The sequence below is a fragment of the Pongo pygmaeus genome, chromosome 9 (genome assembly GCF_028885625.2).
Source record: "Pongo pygmaeus isolate AG05252 chromosome 9, NHGRI_mPonPyg2-v2.0_pri, whole genome shotgun sequence".
Taxonomy (NCBI): Eukaryota; Metazoa; Chordata; class Mammalia; order Primates; family Hominidae; genus Pongo; species Pongo pygmaeus.
Genome location: NC_072382.2, coordinates 113,060,582 through 113,075,638, shown reverse-complemented (window position 1 = coordinate 113,075,638; position 15,057 = coordinate 113,060,582). Strand labels below are relative to the sequence as shown.

Here is a 15,057-nt window from a genome sequence, read left to right as displayed (position 1 = left end):
CAATGTCCTTCATAAAGGAATCCCTTGCATCATGAGGGCCATTGGTTAGCAAAGCTGAGCATTATCCAGAAAGCTCCTCTTGACCGGCTGTGATGTCTCTCATGAATCCACTGTTAGGGCTACTCTCACTCACATAGGCTGCACCCCAGGCCACCATGAGCCTTGGAACTTGGGCAGTTGGGTCTGACCCCAAATACAAAACTAATGCTGGGGTCTGAAGAGTCCATCCTCCAAGAAAGTGGTCCTTACATGATGGTCTCAGGAAAAGTTATTGCTTAAATCAAGGAACAAACAACTGGATATCCATCTGCCTCCTCCAGCTGCCTAACTACAGATTATTCCCATGTTATTGCTATCCTAGATCAGATGGGCAATTCCAGATTCAAGCCTTGATCTAATAAGGAAGGATACATTCCTCTCCTCTGCTCCATCCCTCACTGTGGTGCTGCCTTGCTGATTTGAGGTTCAACCAGTCAGTTGTGAATGGAGAGTACTCTCAGTAGGTGAGATGGTGGGACGGAAATGCATGCTTATCCTGCAGCCCACCTCGCCAGTAGAGCAACTCTCTTAACTGTTGTCCACCCTGGTGCCTGGCCCTGGCAGTTCATGGGACGTCACAAGAGGACAATGGCTGGGAGAAGGGCCTTCTCTCAAGGGTGCCTTGGAGGTTGTTTTAGGAAATGAATGGCTTCTGACATGGGCTTTCTTAAAGTTGCCCAGAAGAGAAGTTACCATTGACCAGGCCCTAGGTGTTTGCTTAGCTCAGAGCCATCAGGAGGGACTTAGCTCCTTAGATGAGTAGCTCCTGCACTGTGGTGTGAATGTGGTTTGCAAGGTGTCATTAAATAAACAAGTGCTGACAATTTTGCATATTTCCTGGGTGATATTTTATTATACTTTCATCAAGGAAATGGAGCACCATATTTATTTAAATCAGTACATTCCATATGTTCCTAGCTTGGTGCAAAGCAGGCACAAACGTCCACATGCAGCCAGGGTGCTGACTGAGGTGACCAGTTTGCTTGAGTTTTCATGCTCTGCACTCTCCAGCGGAACCGCAGCTGCAGGACTCTTATTTTTGTGATGTGGAGCATGTCTGGGTGTGTGGCAGGGGGAACTGAAATAGTCTCTGCTGACTTTTTGTACCTACAGATTTTGTTTCATTGCTCATTTTGGAAAAGGGAAGCCCTTATAGGGGCCAAATTAATGGTTTTTCTGTAAATGATTTTTTCCCCCCTCAAACTCCATTGGCTTGACTTCCAGTGATATAGAAAGGCAATATGGTGAACTTCTCAGCCCGAAAAAGGAGATTTCCAATCAGGGCCGAGAGGCTCATGCTAAGGTGGAAAGATTTTCCTCCGTTATGGACTCTTGGATACCCACGGGAGACTTAAAAGGCCCTCAGACCACGGGATTAATGGTGAGAAAGCTTCAGGCTTTGAGGGTGAACTACTTGGAGCTACAAGTTAATTGGGAGCTTATTAAAATCTCTGGAGAACTCTACTGTGGGAAATCGGGCTTCTGTCTTCTCTGCTGATATCTTATTATTTCAATCTCCTGGTTTATTTTCTTTGGATTTTTTATTATGATTTTAAGAAATTATTTAAAAAGTTAAAATATTTCTTTTACATATTCCAGTTTAGTTGTTTTGAAGTTAATTCAGGGATCCGGGAGCCCCAAGGTGAGGCAATCGTGATTTTAGACAAACTTTTTTCCTCTCCCAAATTTGTATTTGTGGGCTCAGTTCTCATGCTGGTGGCAGTAGAGAGCTCAGTGTTTACTGTGGAATTAAAAATGTTTATTGTTGCTGCACATAGGTTGGTGTGAAAGGTACCGACTGCAAGTTTCAACTTGTAAAAACACTTGGCCGTTGGGCTCCTTTGGAATTGTCTTGAGGCTTCAGATTCTGATATTTCATGAGCACTGCAAAGTCACTATGAGAAGCACCCTCCCTCTTACCTGCTCAGTTGGAGTCAGTTACAGGATTCCTTGGCAACTGGCTGTGGACACGTGCCGGGCAGTCAGGAGACCCTTGGGAGCTGTGGGAGTCCTGCAACGGCAATAGGAAGAGGTGGGGACTTAGAGATTGCTCCACATATGGTCTGTTGTGGCAGGGCACACCTGTTGACACTGAGTTCCAAGGAAGTCCAGACATTAGAGGGTGATACTCTCTGTCCACAACACCTCCACCAAGCGCTCTTTGTTCATTGACTTAGAAACAGTAGGAGGTGGGAAGCCCTTTCTTGACAAGATCCTGGAAGTGCCCAGCTGGTCCCTTTCCAGCCAAGTGTGTGGTGTGTCCACTTCCTGGGAGGGACTGGGACCAGGAGGCCTCTGAGCCCTTCCTCAGAGGTGTACATGCAAACAAGAGGGGGCTGAGCCATACACCTGTCTCTGAGATGGTCTGAGCTATGTGCATATGGGATTGAGCCCTTCTTGTCCCTCAGCTGAATTAAGAGTGTGACCACAGTGCTCAGACCCCTAAGTAACCCCATTTCCCAAATTTCTCTTGAGTACACAATGCCTCAGACTGTACTTTACGCCTAAGGAATAGCTGGGAACCCAATTGAAGACAAGTGTGAACTGCAGGATATGTTTGTGAACAGAACTGATGTGTGCAACAGCATGGATGGAACTGGAGGACGTTATGTGAAGGGAATAAGCCAGGCACAGAAAGACACAATTCTCATGCTCTCACTTGTATGTGGGAACTAAAAATTCACACAACTGAACTCATGGAGATAGAGAGTAGAATGATGGCTACCAGAAGCTGGGAAGGGCAGCAGGGGGAGTGGGAGTGGGGATGATTTATGGGTACAAAAATATAGTTAGATAGAATGAATATGATCCAGTATTTGATAGCACAACAGGGTGACTATAGTCAACAATAATTTATGGTACACTTAAAAATAACTAAAAGTATAATTAAATTGTTTATAACACAAAGAACTGAGAAATGCTTGAGGGGATGGGTGCTTTATTTACCCTAATGCGATGAGTATGCATTGCACGCCCGTATCCAAATATCTCGTGTACCCCATAAGTATATACACTGACTATGTACTCATAAAGATTAAAACCAAAAATGCTGACGTCGCCATGGGGTGACCCTGAGAAAGAGTGAGTAGATTGTGTCAGGGCAGGTGCCCTGTTCGCTGACACGTCAGATTGTACCTAGGGCCTGTGGTCATCGCTGGGCACCACCTGCAGTAGGGAAAGTGGCAAATGGAACTTGTGCAAGAGTGACTCACCCAGAAGGAAGGTGGGGGGACTAAAACCATCTCATTTAGAAATAGCTGAAGGAATGAGAAGTCCCTTCAGACCTAGGGCGGACACCTGGTATCTCTCCTCAGATGTCAGAAAGGAATATTACTATTAATACTCATGATAATAGGAGCTCACATGTATTAAATGCTCTGTGCCAAACTATTTCAAGCACTTCACATGCAAATCTTAAATTACCCTACAACATACATACCATTATGATCCTCATTTTATAGATGAGACAGCTGTAAATGGATTAAGAAATGTGAGTTTCATTAGAAGGTAATGGGAAATACGGCACGTGTTAACATAAGTTAGCCTCAGTAGGAGGAAGAGCTGTCTGACATGATAATATCCCCTGAAAGGAAGGTGGAAATGGCCAGAGGGAAGATAATTAAAACCACATGTATTGAGCATCTACCCTATGCCAGACATGGACTTTGGAGCTCCCCATGTATTATTTTGGTTAATCCTCACAACCACTGTGTGAAAGAAGAATTATTATTCCCATTTTACAAATGAGGAAATTGAAGCCCAGAGACATTAAATAAATCTAAGAACTTTCCACCAGTAAGTGACAGCCCAGATTTGAATACAGGTATGTGTGGTTCTCAGGTTTACTGTCATTGGTGTTCAGAGCAAAGGTGGAGGTGCACAGGTGGCCCCAGGGCACAGAACCAGGCTGATTCCTCTGCTAGACACTCCTATAGCAGCCTGAATTTCACAAGTTGTGACGCATTCATCTGCTGGTGACGTTTGTTGCTTGTCTTCCCCATTATACTGCAAGATCCATATGGACGGGGGCTGCATGGGTCCTGCGCAGCGCTGTACTCCTAGGCACTAGAAATATTTGAAAGAATGAATGAATAGCAGTAGAGATCTCTTGTTCAGACAGGGGAAGTTAAAATAAGGATAATGAATCTCCTGTTGGGATGTTATCAGGAGATTCTTTGGTTAAATTAGGAATGGATTATCAGCAGTTGTAATCCCAGTATATTTTCAGAATTACCAGACAGATTTTTTTTTGAGACAGAGTCTCTCTCTGTTGCCAGGCTGGAGTGCAATGGTGTCATCTCAGCTCACTGCAACCTCCACCTCCCAGGTTCAAGCCATTCTCCTGAGTCAGCCTCTCAAATAACTGGGATTACAGGCGCCTGCCACCACATCTGGCTAATTTTTTGTATTTCAGTAGAGATGGGCTTTCACCATGTTGGTCAGGATGGTCTTAATCTCCTGACCTTGTGATCTACTCACCTCAGCCTCCCACGAGAGATTTTTATACATGCAGATTCCTAGGCCTATATCAGCCCCCTAGAATCAGACTCTCCCGGAGCAGGACCTGTACCTGTATATTGCATCATTTCCTGGTTGATTTGCTACCTGGCCAGCTGAGGGACCTTGGAGGATGGGTCTGAAGTCCACCTGAGATACTGGGATCCCTGACCCCCAAAATCTGCCCCTGGGGCTCACTTCCCACTTCCTGTTGCCTCTGCCCAAGCTTCTCTCTGCCTTCTGGGCTTCAAGGCCAGGCCTTGTTTGTGGCTGGAGCCTGGAGGGAGGTCTGGTGCCGAGTCAGGCATGGGACCTTATCAGCTGGGTATTTACTGAGCAAAGTTCAACCAGGGCAGCGCTGCAGATCCGGGTTTAACAGATACCTAGGCTTCCCGGACTTTGATTCAGAGCCCAGGTCCCTGGGGCCCTTATCAGTGGATAATAATGGGCTCCCTATGGGAGTCCTAAGGGCTAGTGTTTCTTGGCTGACCCAGGCCTGCTCTCTGAGAGCCCAGGGCCCCTAGGCCACAGGCTGACTAGGTGGGCAGCTTGTCGCTTCCCAGCCACGGCTGCTTTTCAATTGCTCTCCCAGGCCAGGAAGGGCCCTATGCACTGGCTCTTATTTGGGTCAATGCTTTGGTTTCCTGGCTTTGATGGCAAGAGGGGAAGGAAACCTTCCCTCAGCAGCAGGTGGACGCTGTCTGTCCCCAGGGCACATGGATCACCCTTGGGCAATTGTCCCATGCCCTGAAAGTCACTGAGAACCTGGGAGCTACTTGCCTCCATCCTAAAGGTGTCGGAGAGGTGAAGGGAAGACAAATGGCAGCATGTCTTAAAGAATCACCCAATCGATTAATCAATAAGTATCAACTGAGCTTAAAACGGATGGGCATGCCACTGGGAAGATATAGAGAAATAAGGTACAATAACTTACCTTGAGACATTTATAATCTAGTTGTGGGTATAAGACACTTCCATCAAAAAGAATAACTATTACATAACAGACTGATTTTTTTTGAATGCCTACCCTGTACCTGAGTTTATTTGAGGCATATAGTGTTCTACCAATTTCCCACATCAAGTGACTTCTCTCAATATTCCTTTGATAAAGAAACTGAAGATTAAGAGGCACAGAGAGGTTTAGTCACTTGCCCAGGATCACACAGCGAGGTGGTGGCAGGGGCAGGATTTGAGGCCTGTGCGATCTGGCTCAGAGTCCCTGCTCTTACAGCTGTCCTCTACTGCCACCTATTTGATGAGTACTAATCAGATCTGGAAATGTTTGAGAGGCTGTAGAATGTGGAAATTCCTCAGGCTGCAGGGGTCAGGCAGGAGGGTTGCATTTGTCTTGCATCAGCAAGAATCAAGAGGTTGGAAGAAGTGAGAGGGAATTCTGACCATGGAAAACCTCAACCACAGATGAGGAGGTGAGACACGCAGGAACACGCAGAGAACACAGACAGACCTTCTGGTTGGAGTCAGGGTTTGTGTAGTAGAGAGTGTGCAAAGTGGTGAGAAAAATGGGTTCGGATCTCATTCCGAAGACTGTCTAATTCTAGGATAAGGAGCTGGGACTTCGTTGTCTGGGTGCAGGTGACCCACGGAAGGTTTGGGAGTAGGAGGAGTGACAATACTGGAGAAGCATTCTAGGAAGTGTCACATGGTTCTCCATGTTCAAGCACGACTTAGGGGAGCAGGCAGATCCATGAGGAAATGAGCACTGTGGGGTAGGGGCTCGTCTGAGAAGGACCATGGGCTCCAGGGACATTGCTTTTCACAGCCACAGCTCCGGAGCAAGCCCCAGCCCCAGCCCGGCCATACCAGGGCGTCCGTGTGAAGGAGCCAGTGAAGGAACTGCTGAGGAGGAAGCGAGGCCACGCCAGCAGCGGGGCAGCACCTGCACCTACGGCGGTGAGAGTTTGTGTGTGTGAGAGTGTGAGTGTGTGTGTGAGAGAGAATGTGTGTGTCAGAGATAGTGTGAGAGTGTATGTGTGTGTGAGGGAGTGTGTGTGTGTGTGTGTGAGTGTATGCATGTGAGTGTGTGTATGTGTTTGTGTGTGTGATAGTGTGTGACAGTGTGATAGTGTGAGAGAGAATGTGTATGTGTGTGACAGTGTGTGTGTGTGTGTGAGGGAGTGTGTGTGTGTGTGTGTGTGAGTGTGTGTGAGAGTGTGAGTGTGAGAGTGTGTGTGAGAGAGTGTGTATGTGTGTGAGAGTGTGTGTGTTTGTGTTTGTGTGGGAATGTGTGTGTGTGCAGGCAGATGGCTTGGGAGGTGACCAAGAGGATCAAGCAGGAAGGAGTGCAGGTCGCATGGTGGAGGCTGCCAGGGATAGAGCTAGGGTGGAGCAACTGGGATGAGGGATCAGGGCTGGCTCAGTTGGCTCGCCGAACACAGCTCCTGTCAAGGCGTGAGTGAGCGAATGGCTTGCATACCCTGGTGTGAGTTGGGGGCTCCCCCTGAGAAGAAGAAGACACCAGCTCCCTGAGCACACAGACTTCCCGCTAAATAGAGACGCAAATCTCTCAAGTGTAGGTGGTGATGGTTGGGATACCGGGTGGGATGTTTTGTTCTAACCAGAGAGATTCCTACCTTCTATTCTCCTGCCCTGAGGCCCTCTGGGCAAGTTCCCTGCACAGGGCCAGTTGATGATGGCTAAACACTGACCCTGGTCTTCTCCTCTCCCCTCTAGGTGGTGCTGCCCCATCAGCCCCTGGCGACCTACACCACAGTGGGTAAGAGTGCCCCGTAGCCCTGGTGGCCCCCAGGCCTCTCATCTGGGTGGCATCTGAAGTTCTGTAATTTCCTTCTTCCCACAGGTTCTTCCTGCCTGGACATGGAAGGCTCTGTGTCTGCAGTGACAGAGGAGGGTGCCCTGTGTGCCGGCTGGCTCTCCCAGCCCACCCCGGCCACCCTCCAGCCCCTGGCCCCATGGACACCTTACACCGAGTATGTGCCCCATGAAGCTGTCAGCTGCCCCTACTCAGCTGACATGTATGTGCAGCCCGTGTGCCCCAGCTACACGGTGGTGGGGCCCTCCTCAGTGTTGACCTATGCCTCTCCGCCACTCATCACCAATGTCACGGTATGTCACACAAAGGCAGGACTGCACCCGCCCGTGCTGAGTGCACCCTTTCATAACCAGAGCTGACTTCCCGACCCTGATCTTCCTTGCTATTGATTCTCAAGATAATCAGGTCATCAAAGCTCGCCTTGTCCTCCATGGAGGCCTGCTCTGATTCTCATTTCCTGAAATACCTTCCACAAAGATGTCTCGCAGCCTCTTTTGTCATACTTTCTGCTCCTCAGGACTGGGGAGGTCTTCTCTGATTCCCTGTTCTAAATCTCCCCAGCTTCCCTGCAAGCAGTGAGTCTTGGTTCTGAGTTGAAGTTTTTAGTGAATGTGGTACCAGGTGAGATCTACATGGGGTCTTGTGTTGGAACTAGCCTTTCATTTCTATTCAGATAACTTGGGGAGTGACTGTTCACTTAATAATGGAGTTTAACAGAAGATTTCTAGGCTGAACAACAGGTGATATTTTTGATGGTGTCAGACCCACGTGTGGGGTAATTTTTTAAAGTTCTGTCTCTACTGTCAGATTGCCTTGTTCAACTCCCTGCCGCTTCACTTACTAGCTATGTGACTCTGGGTTTAGTGACTTAAAACTCTCTGAGCCTCAGTGTCCTCATCTGTAAAATGGGAATACCAAGAAAAGGGTCGTTGTCAGGATCAAATGAAATAATGAGTGTGGAGGGCTTAGCACAGTGTCTGGTGTACAGAAACAACTAATATATGTTAGTTATCATCATATCAAAATCTGCTAACATTAACCAAGGGCCTGATGGGAAAGGAAGAGCCTCTTCCCCCAGGAATGAAGGAAGGAAGGGAAATAGATTTATGTTAATGATGCCCGTTCCACTAAAGGAATGGGAATTTTGCAAGTATTCAAGGGCAAAAAGACCTGTGGTTACAGCTGTATCCAGCTCCAGTCCAGGGAAACCGTGGGAAGTAGAGCTGGGCCTCGAGCAGTCCCAGAGCCCACCTTCGATGGTGGTGCTTGCTTTGGTCCACCTTGTCTCTTCCATTTCCCTCCAGGGTCCAGTGTCATCCTGATGCACCTGCCCCTGCCTCCAAGCACCTCCTATGAAAGGCCCGCAGGAGCCCTTCCCTCCCAGGTCCACCTGGCTACCCAGCAAACCAATTTTGGAGCCTGGATGATGATAGATAAGAAGGAGTTAATCCAACACCACTCCCAGGCAACTCATTTCCATGTCAGGGGCCTGGGGTGTGGGTGGTGGGTGGAGGACTCATGGCTCCCAGCCATTTCATTACCAAGGATTCCTTTCGTTATTTATCCCCTTTCATCATTCCCACCTTCTGCTTTGAAAGGTTCTGTATATCAAACAAACAGTATTCATTAAGAATTAATTTATTTGTTTTGCCATTTTGTAAATTAAGTCATCAAAGCTGGCTAGAGCTGTAAGTCCACACTCCTGATCAGCAGAGATAAGACCTGCTGTGGTGCTGAGTGGATGTAATTGTATTCCCGAGCAAAGAAACCTACAGTTACAGGTTTATGACTGGAAAATGTAGAATTTCCATCTGGATTTTTGAAAAGCTGGGAATCATGCGGCTTTCCCGGATTCTGTCTGGTTTGGACACTGTGATGGGGACCGCTGGCTTAAGTCAAAGGAGAGGAAGTGGTTATGCCGTGGTGGGGTGTACACCTCAGCCCGGATTTCAGGAGGCTGGAAGGCCTCTGAGACCATTCCCAGCTGTATCATTCTATGCAAAAACACCCTAAAGCCTTGCTACTCAAACTCTGGTCCCTGGACTGGCCATACTGGAGTCCCCTGAGATCTGATTAGACATGCAAAATCCCAGGCCCCACTCCAGACTTCCTGTGCTAGAAGCTGCGTTCTAACAAGATCCCCAGGAGGTTGAGAAAAGCCCTACCCTAAATGATTCTAACAGTTTGCTGTCAAGACACAGTGACAGTAGGAGGGATATATGACAGGGGAGACAGGGATGGTAGGGGGAGATTTTGGCCTCTTTCTCATGAATCCCTGCAGAGAGCATCCTCTTCTATCTGCTTTCCTCAAGTGTGAAAGAAAAGTAAGAATCCAGGTCCCGCCTCTGTTGCAGGCCTGATCTGAGGTTTGTGAGCGCAGTCGCCATGCAGGTGAGAGGTATGACTCGTAGGGCATTCAGGAGAAGGACTCTAACACTTGGAGGGTCATGGGGGGTGCCCATAAGTGGGATGGCCATGGAGATCAACTCAGAGACAGAGGAGGATGAGGATGTGGAAGGCACCAGGCAGCAGCAGGAAGGCAGGCCAAGTTTGCTGACAAAGCAGTGCTTCCCCAATCTGGGAGTGGCCGGACCTCCCCATACTGGCCACCACTAGAGGGGTGGGAGGTGATGGAGCTGTGTTGGCCCAAGGGGACCTCCAAAGCTGTTGTGTGGAGCCCGGACTGTCTTTGTGTCTTTGTGTCTGGGCAGGACAGTGGCCACCTTCCAGATACAGCTGCCAGGCTATGGTTTAACATGTATTTTCACAGATTTTAAGATGCATATATTTTTCATGTTTTAAGATCTTTGAAATAGAAATGAATTTTGTATTCAGTGAAACCTGGAAAATCCTCTCTAATTGGCTTTACCCAATGAGTTCATTACTATTTGTGTTCTATTTCGTAGATGAGAAAAATGAGCCTTCTGAGCAGGAAGTGGCCTGAGCAAAGACATACAGCTAGGAAGGGTCAGGGTTGGGGCTGCGTTTGAAGTCAGCCTGGCTTCTCCCTTGGGGGAGACTTTGAGCAGGAGGAGGTGGAGCCCCATGAAGTGAGAAACCAGGAAAGGGCAGAGTTGAAGGGGGAGATGGAGACCCCTTTAAGGGCAAGGATGGGTGGATGGGTCTCCCAGGGCTGCTAACCCTCTGTCCCGTGTTTTCCTGTCACAGACAAGAAGCTCCGCCACGCCCGCAGTGGGGCCCCCGCTGGAGGGCCCAGAGCACCAGGCACCCCTCACCTATTTCCCGTGGCCTCAGCCCCTTTCCACACTACCCACCTCCACCCTGCAGTACCAGCCTCCGGCCCCAGCCCTACCTGGGCCCCAGTTTGTCCAGCTCCCCATCTCTATCCCAGAGCCAGTCCTTCAGGACATGGAAGACCCCAGGAGAGCCGCCAGCTCATTGACCATCGACAAGCTGCTTTTGGAGGAAGAGGATAGCGATGCCTACGCGCTCAACCACACTCTCTCTGTGGAAGGCTTTTAGGGGTGGCTCCCACCTGAGTCCTGTTCCCTGAAACTGGGATTTTAAAATGAGCCTGGAATTGAGCCCCAAGTTCATGCTTGTTTGGAGTAGTCATTTCATAACTACACTTTCTACGCACAGCTAGAATTGTAGACCTGTAAACCTTCCTTCCCTTCTTCCTTCCCCTCCCTCCCTCACTTCCTCCCTCTCCCCCTCCTTCCGTTCTTCTCCTCCCTCCCTTCTTCCTTTCCAACCCCTTCCTTCCTTTTCCTCCCTGCCTTCCTTCCCTCCTTCCCTTCTCCCTTTCCTTCTTTCCCTCCCTCCCTCCCTCGCTTCTTCTCTCTTTCTTACTTCTTTTTTCAATTCTGTTCCATTTTGGGAGGTAATTATAGGGATTTTAGCAATAACATTTTATGTCAAATGTTGCCAAGTCTGCGGTCCATGGGCTTTCATTTCTGTCACATTTCATTTCTTGGAAAAGGCCTCCTTCCTCCAGTGCCTGCTGAACCGTCTTAGGGTCACTCACAACCTCTGTCATTTTAAGATGTATGTGGTGGCCGGCGGGAAGACCAGCCCTGACAGCACCTCCTGAGAAAGGCAGCCAAGGGCCTAGCCTGATGCCAGAGTCCTTGAGCTGTCAGTTCCCACAGTTGCTCCTTTGTTTGCTCTTCTCAGCACCGACCAGATTTACAGTCCGGGAAGCAAAATCTCAAGGCCTGGGGCTCAGAGTAATAAGGGGTGGGGAGTGGGTGGCAGGGAGAAAAGAACATCAGGGTGGGTGGGGACAGGCCAGTGACGAAGAGAGGGACAGAGGAGGGATGGGAACAGGCTGTGCATCTTAGTTGAAGAGAGGGGTGTGGGAGGAAGCTTGAGTTTGATGCGGGGAGGAGGAAGGCTGAGGAATGACTTGGCTCCAGATTACTTGGTTATTAAGAAGAACAATAAACTGAAGGAAAGCATTGCTTGAAGAGGTGGTTTTGCTGCTCTCAATTGAGGATACGTGCAAGGGAAGTTGGGCTGTTGTAAACAGGGTGAAGGGTATTTTTGGCCGGCCATTTCTGTCTCACCTCTAGGCCCTCTGCTGGTGCTGTGGAGGCCAAGACCCCATTAAGCCTAAAGGTGATGGGTCCTCGCCTAGGCTTAGTGCTACCATGTGGGTTTCGTTTCTTTCTTTCCTTCCTTCTTTCCTTCCTTCCTTCCTTCCTTCCTTCCTCTCTCTCTTTTTTCTTTCTTTCTTTTTTTTTGGGATGGTGTCTCACTCCATTGCCCAGGCTGGAGTACAATGGTGCGATCTTGGCTCACTGCACCTGTGTCTCCCAAGTTCAAGTGATTCTCCTGCTTCAGCCTCCCGAGTAGCTGGGATTACAGGTGCATGCCACCATGCCCGGCTAATTTTTGTATTTTTAGTAGAGACGGGGTTTCACCACATTGGCCAGGCTGGTCTCGAACTCCTGACTTCGTGATCCGCCCGCCTCGGCCTCTCAAAGTGCTGGGATTACAGGCATGAGCCACCGCACCCAGCCTTTTACCATGTGGATTTCTTTAGCGTCTTAAAAGCGTCCATAAGCCACCATTCTGTGAAGCCAAGGCCCCCTCCACCCAAACAGCCTCCCTCCTGGGGACTTCTGGAGCCTCAGCCAGAAGTACCATTAGGTTTAATTTTAATTTGCTTTGCTGGAGATGTGTACCTTGGGAACTGGCTCATCCACCTGCTAATAGCACCATCGTCACTATTAAGCAGATATTTCAGTTGGTAGAATCCATGTAGAAGTCATGGACTCTTCTGGGAAATGACTTTTCTGGGAAATGACAGTTTCTTTGACATATTTTCTTTGCCCACTTTAAATAAAAACTCTAGAGAAAGTTGTCTGTTTTGGATTTTTTTTTCTGCTTAGGATTAATTTTGACCCAGATTTCTCTGTGTCTGTCTTAAATTCCAGTACACAAATCTTGAATTGTTTTTATTCAGATTTTTTTAGATTTAAAAGTTCAAGACAGCATTTGAGAAGATGCATTTACATCTTTGTCGGTAGTGATGGTAAGTAGGTGGGCGGGGCTCTCAGTCCTATTTGATTAAAAGCCCTGGTTTTCCATAAAAAAAGACACTATGCAAGATTTTTCAGCATACTATTTGAGAGGGTGCAGAAGCAACCTCCGTAAAGGAGTTAATGTTGGCAAAAACTAGCAAAGAAATAAAGTACTTTACGTATTTGCTAAGATAAATGGTCTATTTTTTCTCTTATCTTGAGGTCAAATGTCTTGGTAGTAGTCCATCTGGGTTTCTTCCCGAGTTACTCTAAGATGGAAACATTTTCATAAAGATTTGTAGAGACTTTTCTGTGCCAAAGTGTTTCATTTCTTATCAAGTTGATCCCCCTAAGCTTTCAGTCCCATGTTAGACAGTGTGATTAGAGGAAGGAACTTAACACTAGTCTTGTTGACTTTGCAAATTGATCTGTTGGAAAAGAAGATAAAACCAGTCCCCACTGTGCCTGCAGTCCAGTTCTCCCAAGCAGGACACGCGCGTGGCTAGTGGGCTTGTTGTCCAGGAGAGTGGGGAGCTGAGGAGAGAGGGAAATCTCTTAACTTGATTGCTCTTCCTGTTATTCATGCCATCATAAGTAACTTCTCATGACGCTGAGTGTTCAGGGATAAGTTCTACCACGGGCATTTCCATAGCAGGCTCTGAAAATCCATCAATCAGGATCCAGGAGCATGTGACATCAGGCAGGACCCATGACCTAAGGAAGCCATCTCATAGGGCCAGACATCACCACGGAATGGAAATTCTGGAAGCCAATTAGTCCCCTCCAAGATCAGTCCATGGAGTGAGTTACAGTTTGGAAGGGGTCTCCCTTTCCTGGTGATTTTCTGAGTTTCTAAAGGCCTCTGAGCTCACTGCCTTCATTGTTAATCTTCGTTGGAGTAATTGTTTTAAAATTATCCACACTATTCTGCTATGTGTCTTATTTCCAGATTTTGGAGGAGAGAGCACATCCAGTTATTTAGCCTTCTTTAGATTACCAGCACCATTGTCTTTTTGGCTTATTCTCCCAGAAAACCAAAACCTAGAAAAATGACATGGAAGGAAGGGGTTTGAGGTTTTATCTTCAGCTTTAGTGAGGCTCAAGTGAAAGGGGAGATCTATTAAAAATGCATTTGCCTTACTCTCTTTTGAGGTAGAGGCATGAGAAACTTGATCTGCAACTTGAAGAAGAGCGTGGCCAGTGCGATGTAGATTAGTGCTTTACAAGATTCTGATCCATGAGGCTGTCCAATTCCAGCATAAAACAGGGTAGTAAGGAGACAAGTATGTGGCTAAGATGAAGAAGATAGATATCTGGAAAAGAACAAAATCACATGACCAAGTGGCTCAAATTCTCTGAACATCAGGCTGCACTCATCTCTAAGTGGAAATCTGAAGACATGTTCTAAAGCTAAACACAAATTTCTTGAAATCAGAAACCATAGATAACTTATTTTGCATTAACTTACTTCATTTGAGTGTCAAATATGAGACTCAATAATTTCTTGTTGAATTGAATTAACCAGGGGGATTCTCTGTCCACTACTTCTAAATATTGATATAGATGATTGCAAGTTGATTATAATGAAGTCTCCTTTATTGGATGGATAGAGACATGATGCTTGGCAGATGTTTTTTCTGAAAGCTTGAGTAGAAACATTCAGAAGCTGGTGCTGTTAATCTGTTTGTCAGTTCTTCTACAGCTGTGGCTGCTGTGGAAGGTGTTTCGTTCATTCATTCAACACAGATTTTAAAAAAATTTATTTTATTGAAAGTTGACAATTTAAATATGTTTGTGGGGTATGAATATAATACAATTTACAGATTGGGATACAATTTACAGATTGATGTTATAATTTATGAATACAATATGAAATACTTAAATGAAGCTAACATATACATTATCTCCAATACTTATTTTTTGTGGTGAGAACATTTGCAGTTTACTCTTAGAAATTTTGAAATGTACAATACATTATTAATTATATTCACAATGCTGTGCAATAGATCTCCAAAAAAAAAACTTATTCCTCCTTTCTAAGACTTTGTACCTTTTGAACATCTCTCCATTCCCCCATACCCCAGCCTCTATAACTACCATTCTACTCTCTGCTTCTACGTGTTCGATTGTTTTAGATTCCACATATAAGGGAAAACATGCAGTATCTGTCTTTCTGTGTCTGGCTTGTTTCACTCAGCATAATGTTCTCCATTCATCCATGTTGTTGCCAATGATAGAATT

The 15,057-nt window shown here is 46.9% G+C and overlaps 1 protein-coding gene across 2 annotated transcripts in view; it reads left to right on the top strand.

Annotated features, from left to right (window-relative positions):
* POU2AF1 (POU class 2 homeobox associating factor 1) overlaps positions 1–14,703 on the top strand; it is a 28,853-nt gene extending 14,150 nt beyond the window's left edge. For both annotated transcript variants that reach the window (XM_054440216.2, XM_054440214.1), the window contains exons 2-5: positions 6,317–6,447; positions 7,228–7,270; positions 7,355–7,620; positions 10,496–14,703. In XM_054440216.2, coding sequence (XP_054296191.1) covers positions 6,317–6,447; positions 7,228–7,270; positions 7,355–7,620; positions 10,496–10,810 — 755 coding nt within the window. In that variant the 3' untranslated portion in view covers positions 10,811–14,703. The remainder of the gene's footprint in view (positions 1–6,316; positions 6,448–7,227; positions 7,271–7,354; positions 7,621–10,495) is intronic.
* Positions 14,704–15,057: the final 354 nt, after the last annotated feature.